Source organism: Fusarium oxysporum, chromosome 3 (genome assembly GCF_000149955.1).
Source record: "Fusarium oxysporum f. sp. lycopersici 4287 chromosome 3, whole genome shotgun sequence".
Lineage (NCBI taxonomy): Eukaryota > Fungi > Ascomycota > Sordariomycetes > Hypocreales > Nectriaceae > Fusarium > Fusarium oxysporum.
In genome coordinates, this window is record NC_030988.1 from 4,442,549 (window position 1) to 4,461,302 (window position 18,754).

General features: G+C 46.9%; 10 protein-coding genes across 10 annotated transcripts; 3 read left to right on the forward strand and 7 right to left on the reverse strand.

The window, feature by feature from the left end:
• Positions 1-338: 338 nt before the first annotated feature.
• On the reverse strand, positions 339-1,004 carry FOXG_06880 (uncharacterized protein; the record flags this gene model as incomplete). Its single annotated transcript, XM_018385514.1, has 1 exon — positions 339-1,004. The coding sequence occupies one exon, from the start codon at positions 1,002-1,004 to the stop codon at positions 339-341; it is 666 nt and encodes a 221-aa protein (XP_018242920.1).
• A 1,255-nt stretch (positions 1,005-2,259) lies between these two features.
• On the forward strand, positions 2,260-2,373 carry FOXG_19439 (uncharacterized protein; the record flags this gene model as incomplete). Its single annotated transcript, XM_018399653.1, has 1 exon — positions 2,260-2,373. One exon carries the CDS (start codon positions 2,260-2,262, stop codon positions 2,371-2,373), a length of 114 nt encoding a protein of 37 aa, XP_018242921.1.
• Positions 2,374-4,508: 2,135 nt separating this feature from the next.
• FOXG_19440 (uncharacterized protein) lies at positions 4,509-4,958 on the reverse strand (the record flags this gene model as incomplete). The annotated part of the gene is made up of 1 exon (XM_018399654.1): positions 4,509-4,958. The coding sequence occupies one exon, from the start codon at positions 4,956-4,958 to the stop codon at positions 4,509-4,511; it is 450 nt and encodes a 149-aa protein (XP_018242922.1).
• A 1,045-nt stretch (positions 4,959-6,003) lies between these two features.
• Positions 6,004-8,759, reverse strand: FOXG_06881 (uncharacterized protein; the record flags this gene model as incomplete). Its single annotated transcript, XM_018385515.1, has 3 exons — positions 6,004-8,180; positions 8,238-8,482; positions 8,536-8,759. 3 exons carry the CDS (start codon positions 8,757-8,759, stop codon positions 6,004-6,006), a joined length of 2,646 nt encoding a protein of 881 aa, XP_018242923.1.
• A 369-nt stretch (positions 8,760-9,128) lies between these two features.
• Positions 9,129-9,823, reverse strand: FOXG_19441 (uncharacterized protein; the record flags this gene model as incomplete). Its single annotated transcript, XM_018399655.1, has 2 exons — positions 9,129-9,596; positions 9,725-9,823. 2 exons carry the CDS (start codon positions 9,821-9,823, stop codon positions 9,129-9,131), a joined length of 567 nt encoding a protein of 188 aa, XP_018242924.1.
• A 933-nt stretch (positions 9,824-10,756) lies between these two features.
• FOXG_19442 (uncharacterized protein) lies at positions 10,757-11,765 on the forward strand (the record flags this gene model as incomplete). The annotated part of the gene is made up of 2 exons (XM_018399656.1): positions 10,757-10,997; positions 11,044-11,765. The coding sequence occupies 2 exons, from the start codon at positions 10,757-10,759 to the stop codon at positions 11,763-11,765; spliced, it is 963 nt and encodes a 320-aa protein (XP_018242925.1).
• A 1,083-nt stretch (positions 11,766-12,848) lies between these two features.
• On the reverse strand, positions 12,849-14,505 carry FOXG_06883 (uncharacterized protein; the record flags this gene model as incomplete). The annotated part of the gene is made up of 4 exons (XM_018385516.1): positions 12,849-13,858; positions 14,065-14,114; positions 14,173-14,271; positions 14,378-14,505. The coding sequence occupies 4 exons, from the start codon at positions 14,503-14,505 to the stop codon at positions 12,849-12,851; spliced, it is 1,287 nt and encodes a 428-aa protein (XP_018242926.1).
• An 885-nt stretch (positions 14,506-15,390) lies between these two features.
• Positions 15,391-16,423, reverse strand: FOXG_06884 (uncharacterized protein; the record flags this gene model as incomplete). Its single annotated transcript, XM_018385517.1, has 3 exons — positions 15,391-15,752; positions 15,807-16,232; positions 16,357-16,423. 3 exons carry the CDS (start codon positions 16,421-16,423, stop codon positions 15,391-15,393), a joined length of 855 nt encoding a protein of 284 aa, XP_018242927.1.
• Positions 16,424-17,433: 1,010 nt separating this feature from the next.
• FOXG_19443 (uncharacterized protein) lies at positions 17,434-17,916 on the reverse strand (the record flags this gene model as incomplete). Its single annotated transcript, XM_018399657.1, has 1 exon — positions 17,434-17,916. One exon carries the CDS (start codon positions 17,914-17,916, stop codon positions 17,434-17,436), a length of 483 nt encoding a protein of 160 aa, XP_018242928.1.
• Positions 17,917-17,957: 41 nt separating this feature from the next.
• FOXG_19444 (uncharacterized protein) lies at positions 17,958-18,080 on the forward strand (the record flags this gene model as incomplete). The annotated part of the gene is made up of 1 exon (XM_018399658.1): positions 17,958-18,080. One exon carries the CDS (start codon positions 17,958-17,960, stop codon positions 18,078-18,080), a length of 123 nt encoding a protein of 40 aa, XP_018242929.1.
• Positions 18,081-18,754: the final 674 nt, after the last annotated feature.

Here is an 18,754-nt window from a genome sequence, read left to right on the forward strand (position 1 = left end):
CTCACTGTATGCTTTTGTGTCTTCCGCCCGCTGCTTTATTTTCTTTTCGTGGTTGGAAAAGAAAACTTGGCGGATACCCGACCTCTGGTTCGAGTGTTCAACCGCTGTCAAAGGAACGCTCTTAAACTTAACTTATAAGCTACGTCAAATAGATGTTCCCGGTATTACAGAAGGCAAAAGTTTCTGGGCTCGGCACAGACAGAACTCAAGGCTGGCTCTAGTCTTGTGGCGGTAAGAGATGGCCCTCGGGAGGCAAAATGGGCAATGGACCACTGCCAACTGGTTATCCGACAATACACGGATCGCATTTAATACATAAATTCATCAGACTACGTGATTCAGTACTCAGCGTAGCGAACCATCATACCAGCGCGCATCCCAGTAACCTCCTTCCCTCCTGTTCTACTAAGTACAATCTCATTTAGCCGCTGGATAATTGCGTGTTCGTAGAGCTTTGGCCTATCATTTGCCACCATGTTTCCAAAATGCTTAGTAAAATAGTTGAAAGTCTGAGTGGCTGCGGTCGCAAGATCAGCTCTGTGCTGACTTTCGTACGACGAATGTCTACCGAGGACATCCAAAATCTCCCATTTGTCAAGAATTATGTTGGCATATCGTATGAGTACTATGTTCAAGCTATTGAGAACCATCGTGTAGTGTTGGGTCCGGTATTTAGAGCTGGGCTTGCATGATGGCTTGTGGCGCTGGGAAAGATCGGATTTTTGGACGCGACGTGATTTGGCTTGGCTCGGATCAACAACAGAGTTTGTCGGTATGGCCGGTAGCTTCCCAGACGATCGAGTAGGTCTGGCTCTTGCGGATGTGAGGGCTACTATTCGTTCGGATCTTCTGCGTCCCTTGGGATAACATTGTTGCTGTTGTCTCAGCTCGGTGGAGATGGAACTGAACGAATTGGCGGACGGGCCATTGTGAGTATGGTAAAGCTCGACCTTCGTCAAAGACGATCTAGATGAGGGGTTCCCAGAGCTTCTGGTAATTGCCATCGTGGTTGAGAGACTTGGCTTAGTTGAAGTCTCCAGCTGGCCTGGGTTGTTTGTTGAGCCTGGTTCGTGATGTTCTATGCTGCAATTCAGCAATTACTTGTTGTTCAGTGGGCTTCGCGTCACACCCGATCGCGTCGTGGCGAAAGGCTCAGACGCCGTAACAAGGTGCGAGTGTTTGAGGGGGCAAGTGGTGAATCAAAGCATGGGAAGATATGAGAATTTATTGGTTGCTGCAAACAATTCCGACGCTTGTTCCAGGGGACGCTGCTCGGCCACTTGAAAATCCGGCAGGCGCTTTGCGCCTCGAAATTGATTCCTGAGGTAATCATTGGCGTGACAAAATTACGCCAAGTGGGGAATACTAGTCTGCAGTCCCTGGTTACTGTGAGACAGGCGCACAGTTCTGGCATGGTCAGACCCTTGTAGCAATGTCTTTATGATTACAACAGAGCAACAAAAGCAAGAATCATGGGTTCATATCTGTCTCTGCAATTGAATTGGTTCTGCAGGACGTTGCCTTTTCAATGGAATGATATGTCTGCTACGTACCATGATGACCGGCTAAACCGTAAGCAGCCTCGGAGCTCGGTCAATAATGTTCTAAGTACTTATGGGGCATTCCCAGGCATCTCTAATAGTCAACTACCCATAATGCCCCTTACTAACACTGGGACCTTCCAGCCCCCTAAGCAGCTGTTGCAAGCATATAAAATCAAAGAGCCAGGTGCTTACATTGGTGTTACTCCAGAATTCAATGATGCGACGACGTGATTCATTTTCCAAATTATTACGTATCGAGGTCATACATTGAATACCAAACACGAATAAGTCAAAAGGGCCTGGTTCTGACTCTTTCGTCTAGCCACAAAGGACCCATTCTGCCTTGAGTCAAGAAGCACTTCAGACGCAAGATTTGGGGAAATCCATCCGGTTTTAGACCGTCGCTATCTCGGCGCTCGAGAAAGCTACAGAATAACTAGGGGACCCTATTTCCGTTCATCACATCCAGGAAGGTCCAAATACCTCAATCCGACAAGGGATGGGGGCGGCGTAGCTCGTTGGTGTGGCTCTCCGATGTCACGTTGCAAAAGATTTTTTCGGGCTGGAATTGAATTTTGGAAATAGGTAGCAGCGTACGTCAAGGATGATGATGCACTCGTTGGTCTTCATTCATTACCATTGAGCTCAAGCGAGTTTTTATACTTATCAAGCTCCTATGTTGTTCTTAGCAACATTGCCTCCGCCCGCGTGGATCATGATGATCAGCCGTGAGGCCAATGGCGTCCTTTGGTGCAGCTGCTCGCAGGAAGCAGTGCGCTCGCAACCCGCAAAGGGCAGCTTTGACCCCCTCGGCGCAGCTGAGGTGTAGCTAATCTCTATTGGGTTGATCTTCCAAGACCCGATTCTCCATCCCCGAAGGGCCTAACGGCCTGGAAGTGTGTAAATTGAATTGTGTTAGGATACCGGTATATTTGTACAGGGTCAGGATCTCTCTAGGACTCAGACAGTCAAATTGGCCATTCTTGAGGCTAATGAGCCTTCATAACTGCCATCAGAAAGAATTCAGAGAGTTGACCTTCGTTACATCTGTTACCAAAGACGCACGGTTTTGGGTTGTAGCTACTTGCGATCTCAGGGGTCACGGGCCTATTTTAGGTGTCTAAAGCTGCTTGATTAATCTAGGCAAGAGAATTTTTGGCACTATCTTCAGAATCCTCCTCATTAAGTCCCTAACTGGCAATGGTTCACCGTTCTAGCGGCTAACTTATCTTCATGATCAACCTGGAGCACACTACGTCGTTTCAGCACGCGGCTGACCGGGAGAAAGATCCAGAGGTGAACGGCAGCACTCAATGTCTTACGCGTTACTCTGTTCCAACCGAAGATATCTTGTTCATTCCGTGCGCGACGTCGTTCTACACAAAATTCCAGTAAGTTTCATGTATATCGGAATAATAAGATTCTCTTTAGTGAACGAATAACTAACCTTGTATCGCATAATAACAAAATGTGATTATCAGCAGACCAACAAGCACTGCAGCAATAATGATCGCAACTTTTGCGCCTTTGGATAAAGAGCCTTCGGGCGCACTAGAGCTACTGCTCTTTATGGGATGGTGTGCTGAGTGGCCTTGAGGCTTAGCCATGATCGACCTGTGGGATGGTCAATTTGCCAACCACTTGATGTATATATACTTTCAAACGTCATATTAGGCTCTTAGTCTGAGAACGGTCAGTAATAGTAGCGAACCCTGGTGTCCATACCATACCATGCCATATACCCTAAGTAAAGTGATTAGTGAGGGTAGGAGCACAGGCCACAGCGGTGGCCACTGTAGTTTTTACGATGTACAAGACCAAACATAAGAATAAAAACCTCATACAGTAAAAACAGGCCAAAGCAGTTCTCAGTCAGGCATTCTCTTCCTCCGGGCGGTAGAGAATAGTTCTTAGAAACAGGTCAAAAGCTGGCAGCTTGTTGAATTCTGCTCAAACCAATAACGTCCCAAGCAAGTCTAGGCATGTTAGCACCATATGGCCACAAGTCCAGGCCTATGGTCAATGTCTACTTAACGACGCAGCTGCGCGAGAGGAGGTGTAGCGAGAAACCCCATGTAATGGAATATGTTCTTCCCTTTTGGACTCTTCTGGGCCCGCATACTATTTTCAAGGACATAGAGTTTGGCTTAACTCCCTATCGATATCTTGAAATCATAGCAGGCCAAGAGCCGTCAACTTACGTTGTCGCGCCATGAGTAGGCATTCAGAAGATTGGTCACTGTTCGAGTGGACATGTAACCCATGCCCTCCGTCAAAGGCGGAAGACGAGGGCCATATTGCATGAAACATACGACAAAAGAAAGTACTAACAACCTACTTTGAATCTCGTGACTAGATTTACAGAAAGCACCCCAAAGCATGTCTTTTCTGGGCCTCGATTACCTAGCCTGAGGAGTATAGCCTAGAGGCATTCCTACGGTTCAAGGAAAGTTCCAAGCAAGAATATAATACAATAGCCTTGATGATTGCAGATTTGCAAAAGGGCAACGAGACCTCAACTCCAGAAATATTATTTCAGTGCGTTGCGGTATCTGACTACATGAGAACGTTACCCTCCTCAGCACAACTATGCTCCTCCTGTGCAGAGGCAATCCTTGAGGTTGCCGATATCATCTGGAGACGTTGCCAAAAACATATCTTCTGTAAGACTTGCTATGACGAATATCCTTCCGAGAGCCTGAAGTCAATCTATTCCTGGTGTCCTTGCTTTGATCCTATTGGTTTAGGATATATCGGAACGTATGAGACTTTTCCAGCGGCGAGCTTGCTCAGACTAGGTCTTCTCGAATAAGTGGAGTATCCCGCTTGACCAACAGCTATTTGACCTCACTGCAAAATGTTGAAGCAGCAGTCGCCCTCACAAAAAATCGTCGACAGACTGGCAAAAGTTTCCAACTAGACGACGTTAGAACTCAGGAAAGGCTTCAAGTTAGTCACTATATTTCAACTAGTAGCAGCGCGTAGGATCTGGATAATCTTTTCATGACGATGTAATGATGCTAGATGTAGGGCTGTTGCGCGCCCTCCTCTTTGTGCACCAGCATCGGCGCCTTCGACGAGAAGAAACTGAACGATATGTATATGCCCTCCAGATGATGCTAGGCAAAGGGCTTCGTTTAATGTCGATCGGATTGTGCATTCGCACTCTATGTCATGGGCAATACATTGCCATTTGTGAGCGCCGATGGCTTTCCTGACCGTATTTAACCTTCCTTTCTTTATAGCCCAGAGTAGGGCAGCTGGGCTGTCGCTTTTCGTATCGCGGTAATATAAGATGTCGTCAATGATGGGGTAGATTTGCTTGCTAGTACGAAGCAAAGTGGCAAGTTCTTTTGGCTCGAGGAAAGTAGCAATTATGAAGTAAAGTTCTGGCGGTAAGGTAAGAAGTGCCATTTCGTTTCTTGGAAGTTGTTTCCAGCTATAGCGGGGACAAGGCCACGGGGAAAGGGTTTAGACAGAAATATGGCATAACTCAGTGAAAATAATCTAGACAAGACATGACAGGCAGAGATCGTAATAAAACAGGTTAACTACCAGCTTGCTAGGTGGAATCTTTGGGCCGGTTAGACTTCTCTGAACAAATTCGCATGGTACGCAACAAGCCCCTGCTTTGCGTCCGGAATGGGACCTTGTAAGCTACGTACCCTAGGCATTATTTGTAGGTGCTCTATAACATAGCTATTTCAGTCTATCCCTTTCATACAAATGGTCCGTCCAAAACGTTCTACTGCCGGAGTACTTGTGGGGCAGAACTCATCGAAGAAGAAAAAGAAGAAGGAAGGCTAGAAAAAAAGAGAGCTTATTGAGAACTGAGGTTTTAACCTACAACAAGAGAAATACTTCCCTCAGTCTAGCCGATCCCAATACGGAATCATCTCAGCCACAACAAGCCACAGTAGCATCGATTTAATGCTTCAGTACTCCGTACATTCATCATCCAACGAGGACTTTAAATCCCTTTTACTCTCCTAATTTTAAACGTACAACTAGCGATCTTTAACGTAACACGCCTCTGAGCCGGCTGTGTGGATGTCAATACCTTGTCATGCCATCTCTTCAATTCCCCCAGGCCCAGTAATGTAATAAAAACTGCTGACTACTCGTCCTTGCAATGCTCTCCTTCTCTCAAGTGTGCAGTCAAACTCTCAAAACGTATCCGGATGCTTTCCATCTTACTTGACTCTCTTGGTGCTTGGCCCTTGCCTGAAGAAAGCTTTAGGATCGCCGAGTGGCGTTTTAACTATGGTTTAGATGTGGCCGGGTAACCACAATATACCCATCTGTAACACTACAAATGTATGCAACAACAGAATGTCTTGAACAGTTCCTCGTAGCATCGACGGCCACGTCAAATGCAACATTTTGTGCTTGATAATAAAAAATCCACTGCGCTACAAGCATTAACTTCGAAGAGCCACCGTGGACTGGTTGCTCTGGTCTATTTCGTAGACTTGTATCCCCAGAGCCTTTTACGTTCCCAAGCCCACCACTGAGCCACAGCATCAGCTTGTACAACCCATTGCGACGCTTCCTCGCCATAGAGATTCCTCACATCACCAACTAATTGTTCCATTGACCATTTCTCAAGAGGCTCAAGCTCGAGCGGGTCGTTCTTCAAGTCGGTGAATCTCCACTGAGATGCACCGTCAAGAGGTATGACAAGCCTCCAGGGCGCATCTGCGGACGTCACTGAGAGCATACTCGCCCCGCTGTTGATGACGCCAAAGTTCCATGCACGACGGCCGTTCCGAGAGCTCTTATATGGCCGGATGAGCGATTGTCCTTCATAATCGTGAAGGAGATCAGATGCTATGGTCATGTCCTTACGGTTAAGCGAGCCGGTGTTAATGAGCAAGTCCAAGATCGTGGGAAGAATGGAGATTGAAGTTGTATTCGCTTCGTACTGCACGCGAGGGATATGAGGATGCCTGAACGTGATGGGCACACGAAAGTTGCTGACATGGCCATTCTTGTAGGTTCCGGTCCTGGTGGTGATATCCTCTTTGAATGCCTGCCCATGGTCTCCGACAAGGACCACGAGAGTTTCGTTGGCAATACCGTGTTGTTCGAATAACTGCAGAAGCTCACCGAGCCATGCATCCTGGAACCTCACAGTATTCAAGTAGCTGTTGAAGTCTCTATGCCATCCCATCTTTCCTTGTGTATTCACATACTCGATCTTTTTGGAATCACGAGGTAGTCCCCAAGGGTGATGGGTTGTGCTAGTGAAATGGGAAAAGAACATTCTCTTCTTCTCCCGTTGCACTTTCTCAATCAGCTCTCGTACGTGTGTCTTTAAAGTTGTTTCAGGGTATCCAAAATAGTTGATTACTTCCAAATCGGACCGTGTCTTAGCCCGTTGTTCCAAGACATCCTTAGCTACGATCTCTTCGAAACCCATCTCATTGTTGAATATGTCCTGGCGATCATACTTGTCTGTTATAGATTGAAAGAAGGCTGTGAGCCATTTCTGCTCCAGGAAGTCGTTCGAAGCCGTCTTAGCCCCCTTATTCTGATTGAAGAGATGTAGGATTTGTGAGATGCAAGGTTGGTAACTCTGCGCTTCAGATTCTTGAAAGCTGTCGACAGGCATAGGCCAGACTCCACAGTGAGTCGCAGCCAAGCTCTTGAACGAAAGAGAAGCGGCAGTGAAACCACCTATGACGTTGATGCCACCGTAACCATCCTGCGTTGTGTCATTCCACTCTGGTATTGGTACCTTGGCGAGATCCGAACCATTTGTTCTTTTCCAGCAGCCCGCTTTTCCAGTGATCTTCTCCGCCACTGGAGTTAGTTGGGATAAAAGCGCATTGACACCATCTCCGTCTTTTCGTCCCTTATAAGAATCCAGGATGATGTTGTGAATGTCTGACCCCTGTTGTAGGGGAAAGAGCTCCTCTCTAGTGCTTTCGAGCATGATGAGAGCAATGTGCTTGATCTTGACTGTCCCATTCCTAAATGAATCACTAAGGATGTCCAAGATTTCTTCATCCTGATTGGTGATCCGAAGTGGGTCGTTCACTGGATTGTAAAACGTACCATCGACCTTTGTTTCGTGGCAGATACGACCAGTGCCACCACCATCCCCTACCTCTCTATCCACTTGGTTCGAATGATTTGACGATAGCCATTTGCAAAAACCAGCAGGAGGTGCCTCCGGTAACCAAGTCGGTAGACGGTCTCGATACAACTGGGCCAGAATGCTGTTATCACCTGGTGCCCATCCTTTGAAGTACCCTTTGGGCTTTTCCCAGTTTGTCGTATGGATAAGTTGCGGAAAGGGCCAGGGATTCCTGTTCAAAGTATAGCGATTGGCCTGGCCGTCACTGTGCGAGCCGATCATCTGCAGCATCGTGATGGGTAGGCTCGCCGACATTTGAGAATATGGTGAGGATGGGCGGAGACTGGCTGTCAAGGCTAAGTAGAGGAATATGGTCAGGGCCAGAATCTTGGGGTATCTGCGCGAGCTCCCGGTATTGGCCTGGGGCGGTAGGTCAAGATAGACCTTTCCATGGCTGTTACCGGTTTGGGAATTGATGAAGCTCTGATAGTCATACGCGTCCTCGACACTGCGACAACCACGACTGCATTTGCACATGTTCCAGAGCTGTGGTGCTTTCAGAACTATAAGTTAGCTTTTGCGGGAGACTATGTGGAGTCATGGATATTTACCTCGAAACAATGGTGCCGTAAGCATGCTCAGAGACCTGCCAGCGTACTGGTACAGATACGTCTGGGAAAACCACGAGATACCTAAAATGAGAACTACACAGACGATAGCGGAATTGGATCCACTGAGCAAAAGTCTGATGCCATCCTTATCGCGAACATATCTCTGTGCATTTGTCCACGTAACCTCGGTGCCAGTCTCGTAATAGAATGTTGCATGGAAAGCTGTTGCGACGAGCAGGATGAGCCTGATAGTTCATAAGCATTCAATTACAGGCAATTATAGACGTTTACCACATACGAGAAAGTGCAGCCTAACAAACGGCTTATGTAAGTGATGGTGGTCCTTTTCCGGGACAGGAATAGTCGTGACAGACATATAACCAATATGTCTGGAACGAGAACCGATGGCAGGAAGAGTATGAGGGCAACGTGCGGCACAGTTCCAACATATGTATATAGGTGAATCAGTTTGGACAGGCACGTGCAGACAACGATGATGGAGAAGCTGAGTGAGACAACCATCATAGCTACACAAGACTGTCTTAACGAAGTGCGCTAGGGATTTGTAACATGGGAAACAATATATCGTAGTTCTAGTGCCATTCACGAGTGCATGGAAGTCTTGCAAAGAAAGGCCACCGTGCTGTAATATCGCTAGTACATTTGTATGTTGGCTGATAGCTCCTGAATGGCTTCTCGGGGTTATTTGTATGTACATACAATGCACACATTACAAGCCCTTCTCAAGGTCATTGCAAGAGTGGGGTCTTCTACTTCCCTAGCTTTATTTCCATTGGCTAATATGCCATAATAGGCCTGGCTTCCCATAAACATCATTTCCGGCCGCACTTTGCTTGGTGATGAATTTTGGACCAAGCCTTAACTGCACATTCATGGCTCTTTCCCGCAGCTCGATCGCTTGAAAGCTCTCTGATGCCATTCTGGGTTGATAACATTCTGGCAATTCTGAACAATTTCTGAAAACATAGTAAAGCTGAAGGTTACATTTGGCGGAAGTAGCTTGGATTTCAATATCGCATGGTAAAGCTGTTCAGCATGGGCCTCTTCAAGGGAATTCATACCCGTAGCGTCAACCATGAAACCACATATGCTCTGATTCTTAAAAGATGAGTACTGGTTGTTGAACTGATCCCAAAAGGCACTTTCTTGGCCTCCAGACGCTTCAAATAAGCCATGCGCAAGTGCTATTATGTGGTCGGCTTGCGCGTGATCGACTGATTCCGGATCCGGCCCGTCATCTTTCTCAAAGAATGTTCGCAGCATGGATATCTCATCTCGTGCCAATAGCTCTCTAGCTTCTTTTGCATTGTAATCAGGATATAGACTTAGCGCCAAGATCTGAAGATATAAGCAAAACTTAGATACAGTCGACCTATCGGCTTCCTAAAAGCGTACGGTTGTGAGTTGCTCTGAAGTTTGGATGCCATACTACACAGTACTCCAGCATTGCCTGGAATTGTACATACCTTCAAATTCTCCCTGAGCGCGACCCATTGAGCCATCATCCTATCGGCGTGTTCTTTCAGTGTTTGTTTCTCAATCGACGTTAAGCCCGTGCGATCCATGACTTAGTATAGGTGCACCAGGACATCGCTCGCACCAGAAGAGGTTGGTAGTCTTTTGAGCTTGTCCTGGGGCGAGTCGAATCCAAAATGAGTTGCATGACGTTAAGTTTCAAGATTAGCCATCTGGCGGATTTCTGCCGGGGAAGCCCGTATCCAGCAGCCTGGCTATCTGCGTCTTCTCCTTTTCTTCTGCATAGCAACAAACATGGTGACCGACTACCTCAAGACTCATCATCGTTAGCACCATTGCCATAGACCTCTATCTCAGTCGTTGCCGCATATGTCTGCCTGTCTGCCTGTCTGTACAGTATCGATGAGGGGACTAGTTCCACGTCTGTTGACACACAGCAAGGTTGAATATGGACTTTGGGTAATTTGAATCCAGTTTCAACAACGTGTGGTGAAGCAGGGGTTTAAAGAGCGGAGGACAAAAACAAGAAAATGAATGTAAGCATTAGTGACTTCTGTAGTGCTCTGTCGGCCAAACCAAGTCGTTAGGCGAGGTATGGAAAGACTATCAAGGGAAAACAAGACAGAAATGGCCGTTGAGTCGGGCAAGATAAGTTCTTTACTTGAGATTAATAGCATATGACATACTATAACTTGCAAGTGTATTCTCCGACTTTTTGATGGTGACAATATAGTCCGAATGCGACCTCTGATGACCTTCCAGCCTAATACGGCCGAATACATCTCTCCGTCGATTTCACCTCTTCGCTTTCGTGACGTGCCTCGTATTCCTTCTTCATATGATTAGATCTAAACCTTATAAGAGACGAAATTGAGGGCTTTGCTAGTGACAGCATTGATGCAAGGCTGTTTCTAAAGCATCGGCTTACAACCCGAGCATATTCAATGCCAACGTTATAGCTGGTCCTTGTAGCCCATTCTCTACGGATTCATCCAGCCATTTCAAATACCCGACTTGAAAATATGGTCGACGAGCTTGGGATCGAGGATTCTAGAGTGACATGGCACACAGCAACAATCCGCCACAAAACTTACCATTACATGAAAGCCGACCCGGATAATGAACCCCTCGCGACAATTGTCCTTCTGCATGGATTTCCTGATTTGGCCTTCGGCTGGCGGTATCAGATCCCTTGTCTGCAATCTCATGGATATCAGATCATCGCGCCAGACATGCTTGGTTTCGGCCTTACCAGCGCCCCTAGTCAGCCAAGCTCGTACGCCTTGAGGAGCATCGCCGAGGACATCAGAGACCTGGCAAATCTTGTCGCCAAAGATAAAAAAAATCATCCTCGGCGGACACGACTGGGGCGGCGCGGTGGTTTGGCGCATGGCTCTGTGGTTTCCCGACCTGGTCCAGGGTATTTTTAGCGTCGGCACTCCGTTCATCCCGCCCTCGCGCATCTATCGTTCGCTCGATGACGTCACGCAACGCGAGGGTATGAAGAGCTTGAGGTATCAGCTGCAGTTCCAAGGCGCGCTGATTGATAAGGAGATAACGGATGAAACAAAGATCCGGCAATTTCTTAATGCAATGTTTGGCGCGAAGAGTCCAGAAAATGAAGTTGGCTTCCATGCAGCAGAAGGCATCCTGTTTCACAATCTACCCAAATTGAACCAATCCCAGTTGCTGTCGAACGTTGAGATGGATTATTACGTCTCTAGATATTCTCTACAAGGACAGGCTAAACTTGAAGGACCACTCCGCTGGTATCGCACACGGGCTCACAACTACCTCGACGAGTTACGGCTCTTACTGAAGCCCCTCAAATTCCCAATGCCGGCATTGTTCCTAGCTGTCACCCGGGACGAAGTGTTACCGTCAAGCATGTCCGAAGGCATTGATCAATACTTTGAAAACCTGACTCGCAGAGAGGTGGATGCGTCTCACTGGGTACTATGGGAATCGCCTACCAAGGTCAATGAGCAGATACTAGCGTGGCTAGAGATGGTGGTACAGCACAAATCATAGGAGCACTGCTATATACGTAAGGATCTTTGTAGGCATGCGTATTGGCTATTATAAACGAGTCATTCTACCGGACTGTTCGTCGCGAAGGGGACTGGTCCATTTGAGTGTGGAGCAGGCTCCAGAAATTAAGTTGATGTGTGAGAATTGCTGGTTCATGTAGACGAGCTGCGAGGTTTAGAGCAGCATGGCTACCTAATAGTACTGCTGGCCGCAGCGCTGCACCAAATGACATTCTATGTTGACTTGAGGCTGACTCATTTGGACGTACAACCATCTCGTCTTCCCGGTTGCAGGTTGAATAATAAATGTCTGGTATGCCCATCATTTCGCCTGGTGCTGAACTGGGCCCCTTTGTAGTTTTCTCGATAGTATTAGAGGAAACTTATGTACTTATCTAGTTATTTAAAGCTTTTCACCATACACTTTGAATTATCGTCCTCGAAACTGCGATTGGCTCGTAGGATGAAATACCTCTAATTATTCTTTTCCCCCCAAAAACTTGATTAAATGAGATTCTTCTGCTTCAGTTCATACACTACAATTATCCTACCAATTTCGCTACATCAACTCGAGGCTATATTCGCTTATCAATTGAGTATGTACCCTAAACTGAAGGTTGCATATGAAATTCACTTGGACGGACTTTAAGTTTATTTCTTACCCCATCCACGAACATCTAGATCGGTGAACGTGTGCTAATTCTATGTGTCGTACTGCAGCTGCCATTCATTTTTCTACCAATTACCAAACCATGGTAATTAGATGGGATCGCTTGTCAAAAAGTGATAATGTCTCGTACCTAATGTAAGAGTCAATCATTGAGAAGAGGTACATTTGCCGACGACAAAGCCAAATTCCGCCAACAATCCTTAGCTTGTCCCCATTTGCAGCTCAGCCAACACGGTAGCTTGAAAGTTGTGAATCTCTTTCAAGCCCTAGGTACCACGCAAGATGATCAGGATTGGAACGAAACGCACGGGTCTCCATCATTCGAAGCCCACTCAATGTAGATTACTCGATATCAAGTCGCAGCTTTTGCACATTAAGCCATATATATATTCCGCCGCTCAACTACCCCCTAGATCATACCCCCGCTTCCATGCCGGAAGCAATGTTTTTGTATCTTGAATCAGGATAAACAAGCAAGTTTTCTGTTTGATCGAAATTTCCCAAAGATCTGAAGCTCGTTCCCACCAATGATTCTTGTCCTCTCCCATCTCCTGATGCTTCCCAAAACATAGCCCCTCCCAGGCCTCGCTGCTTCAAGTAGGACACCTTTTTCTGGATAGTTTCTGGAGTATCGTACGAGCAGATGCCTCCGCCAGATTGATACTTGCCGTAGTATGCTTGCGCCTTCCCATCGTACATTATTTCGAGACCTTGTTTGGATAAAGCTTTGTAGTCCCAGACACCAGCCTCCCAGCTACCTAGCGCCTTGTTGGGAAGGCCTACGCCTGAGTGCGGTTCCCCCATACCCGATGCACCGATGAAGGATCTTCCATACGCAGGCATGCCGAGGATGAGTTTGTGAGAAGGTACCCCGGCATCAAGGTAGGCTTTGACGGCATCATCAGTATTGAATGGAGTAGACTGGGGAATATCTGTGTTTGCATAGAGATTAGCGCTGTGACCAGCTACAGAGCTCCAGGATCCGGCATAGTCGTAAGCCATAAGATTGATGTAATCGACTATACGGCCAAGATCTGCGAGGCGTAGCTTGTTATAATGACTCGAACCCGCTGGAGCGGCGATGGTAAGCTGAAAGTGATATCCTGGTGCGTGCTTAGAAGCGTAGGCATCGAGCTCGTTCCGAACCGCCTGAAGGAGGAGTACCATATTGGCTGCATCTTCGTCACTAGCTGGGTACTCCCAGTCGATATCGATACCGTCAAAGCCCCAGTCTTTCAGAAGAGTGACTGCCGACTTGGCAAAGGTAGATCGACCGGCGGCACTAGCTGCAGTAGTGGCGAAATTTGTAGACCAAGTCCAGCCGCCGATGGATAGCAGGACCTTGAGGTTGCGGTGCGCCTTTTTCAGGAGAAAGAGCTGCTTAACGCATCCAAACGCATTATCTTTATCGCTTTCGAGCCAAGCTAGAGAGAGGGGATAGGTCCTCTGTTAGCAAACGAGTTGATCCAAGTTTGAGCTTTGGCAAGTTATACTGGGAAACGGGCTGGAATAGCTAGGGAGGATTGATGGGTTCTGCGTTTGCCATGCAAGATGCATTTGCAAACCGCAAGCGCCAGAGATGGTGGATGACGGTAGAAGTCAAGTTTGCTGTAGGTGTGAAAAAACTTACAATCCCCTTCGTAATGTTTTTCCAAATCTGCGTATGCATCGCCCGTGAATCTAAGAAGCGTTAGGATCGAAGCTTCCGATATTGCTATTTTCTTCCGAGCGAACGTACACAGTGCCGTCCTCCTGCACATTCATAAAAGCGTATAGCACATGTGTTATGCTGGAGGCGGGGAGATCCTGTGGTTGGAAATCTCGCTCATATATCCCCCTAAGATACGTTTACGATCAGTATCTCGTCTCGTTCAATCTGATCCGGTCATGGCTGCGGCAGGCTTGCCAAGGCTTCAATTGCATGGAAATTGGGGCTGCCATACCAGTTGACAAAGTAGACCATGTTGGCATATTTTACGTCGCTCTGAGAAGGTTCCCTCTGATACAGTTGTAAGGCGTTAGGTTCTGCGACGCTAAGCATAGACTGAATCGCAATGGCCAAGACGGCCATTTTCAAGTAATGAGCCAGCATAGTGCAAGCAATATGTTTGTTGAATACCTGTTTGATCTTAGGATGGAATGAGCGGATGTAGAAGCTAGAAACTGATGTGATTTAACTTACCGTACCTCTTATGACCCCGATGATGAATGGATGCAGAAACAGATTATATTAAACAGATCCCATAGAAAAAGCAGAAGAAATGTTTCTTTTACTCCACACTAAAAGATATACTAAAGTAGGGATGAAAAGGACTCGTCCTTTTTTAGCTGGTGGTACTTGGCGACAAAGGCTGTCGGTACTTTTGGTAGTTAGAAACCTAGTACTCCATATATGGCCATTGTTGGTGTATCTCATGTATAGGAGAGACACGTTTACAGGATATTTCGACGAAAATAGACTTTATTGAGGCATGTCTTTTAGGCGCATACCGAGCTGAGGCGGAACCTAACCCGTATATCGTCTTCAAGCCGGAGAAAGGGGGTCCAATCTCCGAGGAATTGGAGAAATCTGACTGAAACGGTCACCTGGGACTACAAAGAGGATTCGAAAATCGGTGTCACGTCTGCAACCAGTCCGGGGCACGGATATGGATGGAGGACTACAGCTAATTATTACTCTATTCGGTAACATTGTGTTAGAGAATGCAGATTCTCTGTGAAGGCTGGCCCATGAGGGGCGATTGTGAATCTTCGATAAGCTAATAGACGTTTTCTGACGTAGTGCGGTATGGTTGTCCTGCTCAACGCTCTATATCACATGTTGCACCTTGGACAAAGAAGATCAAGTGGTTTCGCGAGTTTTCTCTTGTCGTATCTTGTCATGCTCTATAGTTGTACAGAATTCTCTCTGCTGCTGCGTACTCATTCTCATTTCGTCTGTACAATAACCTACAACCTACGCTGCCGCTGCTGCAAGTCGCTCAAAGACTTCATCCTCGCTCGGGTAGTTATCGCCTTTGATCTTCCTATACGCAGGAATCAAAACAGCCGTATCAACCTCAGCATACTTACCACGCTGCACATGGACGACTTGTCCGTTCATGGTGGTATCAGCCATGAGGTAAACGGCACAACGAGCTACTACAGAGGCAGGTTGTACGTCGACGTTTATGCTGTTTAGCAAGCTCTTCAAGGATGGGACAACGTTGCTATCCGTCCAGCTGGGTGCCAAGGTGTTGACCCGGATCGGAAGTTGAGCGGCTTTAAGCAACGGGACAAGTCCTCGCCCAAAACCGAGCACTCCATGTTTTCCAGTAGCTAATAGGTATTAGCCAGCGTAAAGAGCGCTGAGAACACCGTTCCCCAACTTACCGTAGTCAACGGCCCGAAAACGCTGGAGACCGGTCGCGGATCCCGTGATAACAATGCTTCCTCCCTCAGCTTGTTGTCGCAGATGGTGAATCGCGAGAGTTGACGTGTTGATGACACCCTTGAGGTTAATGTCGAGATTCTGGCTCGATGGTTCCATTAGATTGCCAGCTTGGTCAAGTTGAGTAGACAAGTAATCGGCACGTGGGCCAATGCCGGCGTTGGCAAAAACATGATCGATGCGGCCATGTGTCTCCTTCGCCTTATTAAACAGCGAAAGTAACTCTTCCCATTTAGTTACATCTGTTTTGATGAACTCATATGCGCCTGCCATCTCCTTTTCTGGAGCCTGGACATCACCGTTGACTACCGAGGCTCCGATTGACAGAAGTAGCTCCACGGTAGCCAATCCTATGCCAGATGAACCGCCTATTCAAAGAGTTTTAATGTTAACTGAGGCCGACGTAACTAATACGTGTATAGCCAACCCATATATGAGCATGGCCACCTGGGGATGGGAGTCGGGAGCCGAGACGGGCAGTATTTTGCGTACCTGTGACGACGATAACATTACCCTTGAGGGCAGTCAAGTCCTCATTTTCAAAAACCAATTCAGCCATATTTCCTGAAAAGCCTTTCTCTCTCAATATGAGTAGATGAGAAAAAAAACAAGCTGCCAGATGGTTTTTCGTCGATGGTGAGGGTCGAAGGAAACTTAAAAGTACAGGAATTTCATGCGGCCTCACGGACAAGGTGATACTCTCGGGGTGAACTGGGAGGGTACAAATGTAAAGGCAAATTATGGACTGTCTGGTTGGACTGATGTACACAGATCTGTGTGAGAAAGTCCATTTGCGGCGGTAGACTTTTGGTCATTTTCCGCTATATGGCTTTTTCATGAGTCAGTGTGATACGACATGGCTGCTAAATCTGTCCAGGCCATAATGACTTCATTACGTTCCACGCCGGCATGCGAACAAAGACAAGCATGGAGGGGCAGAGAAAGGGGCTTACTAAGCGCATTAACTGGTGTTTGGTCACCTATCCAGGTCCTTGAGCTTTGTAAACGGTATTCACTATAGTGCCTACACGAGCCTAGTTCAAACAAGACAATAGGTATTGAACTTCCGTATGCCATGAAGTTCCATTGGGTAAGAAGTCACGGTAGTAATGAAGATACTCCACGATTTTTTATCTAAGAGGATGGATAATTGTTGTGCGCTGCTAAAGCACATGGAGGGAAAGGCACCATTACTGACAATTAGCAAAATCAATAAATCGCGGATGCTAACTCTCACTCTCAACTTCCATTCCAGACTCTGGTTTCCACAGTCTGCTAATACGCGTACTAAAACTACGCATTATCCTCATTAAACCTTCACTGCTTACTTGAGATAGTAAGACTTCAAGTGGCCGTGGCCCATTGTTCACTGCAATTCAGGGTATGTCAATGATTACACCCATACTATCAGTGGAAGCACATCCTTTGCCCTGTTCTGTCACTGTAACTGCATCTTTCATCTCGCCTGATCGTTCTATTTGATCTGAGCTTTATGATATGCTGTAGAACAAGTTTGCTTGTTTTCTCCTAATATATGTACTGAGTATCGCCCGCTGCGTCCCACGCCGATCACTGCTTTAGGCCTTGTCCAGGCGTATAAGGCGGGGGCGGAGGAGGCGGCTGCCTTCCATCTGGAGTTGTGCACTCGTCTAGCGTATTGGCTGAGACCAGTTCGTATGTTGAGAGCGCCGAGGTTGGTCGTAGATCAGTTTGACATGCACGATCGACTTGTCGCGGCATTGTGAGAACGTTGACTGATACAGGGACGACTTGAGAAGAGATAGCATCTTCGCTTCTTCTGTTCGTGGTGCGGCTTGATCCATATCTTGTTGTATACATCATATTTGCCTGTTGACTTGGTGCAAGATTGTCTGCGTCATATCTTCGAGTATACATCTGGTGCTTCTTCTTAAAAGGCCGCAAATTAATCTTCTTCCGTCGGAATGCATTCTTCACCCTTCTCCGAGTTAAATGATTCTGGTCAGTCCAGCTATTACCGCCAAAGAGATGGGATAGCCGTGAGACGAGGGGTGCTAGACAAGGCAAAGACATGTTGCTGCAGGGCCAGGACAAATTCTGTCGACCTAGGTAAAATGGCTGGGGGGAGCCGCATCAGCAAGTTGGCATTTTATTCGAGGATCGAGCTGGATGCTACCGTTGTGGCCGCCTGTCTTGCGCCCGGAATGGCCGTTGCCGGCTTGATTCTAGCCTTGTGAATACTTTTCTCATTTTTCTTTTACTTCCCGGACTGCTGCCAAAAATGGGAAACTTGAACCCAGTCGTTCTAATCAAGGGGCCCTATGTATAGCTACCTTAAGCCCGGTTTCATTCTCGCCTCATTTGTAAGCAGTAATGGGCTTGGGATTCGATTTTCGGTCGTGCTATGCGATTATGATACGTTCTGACACATAAATCAGCCAAGGCTGGGCCATGCACATCAGGCTATCGATACCAATTTCATATATAGTACACAATGTAATAAAGCACCAAAGCTGATTCAAACATGTCGGGGAGGGCGTATGACTTTGCCGACATATCGATAGAACTGGGGTTACTACTCTGAATGACTTCAGATGGCTTTCAATCTACACAAGTTTTGAACGCTTCTACATTATCTTTGCACGTACCCAGGCATGTAAGCGACTGTCTCTAACTTGGTACAATCATTTATGTATTATTCTAAAGATATTCTTTTTACCCAGAGCTCGAGCTGCTTCAGTCATATAATGAATGGGAAGGAGATGTATGGATCGTAAGACCCTAAATAGGAAGGTTTGCTCAGGTCCAACAACAGACAGGGTAGGAATATGACTATTATGGATTGAAGGCCTGATAAAGATGAAGTACGCATCTTCGGCGTACAGTAGCACTTGCATTATGGATTTCCTGC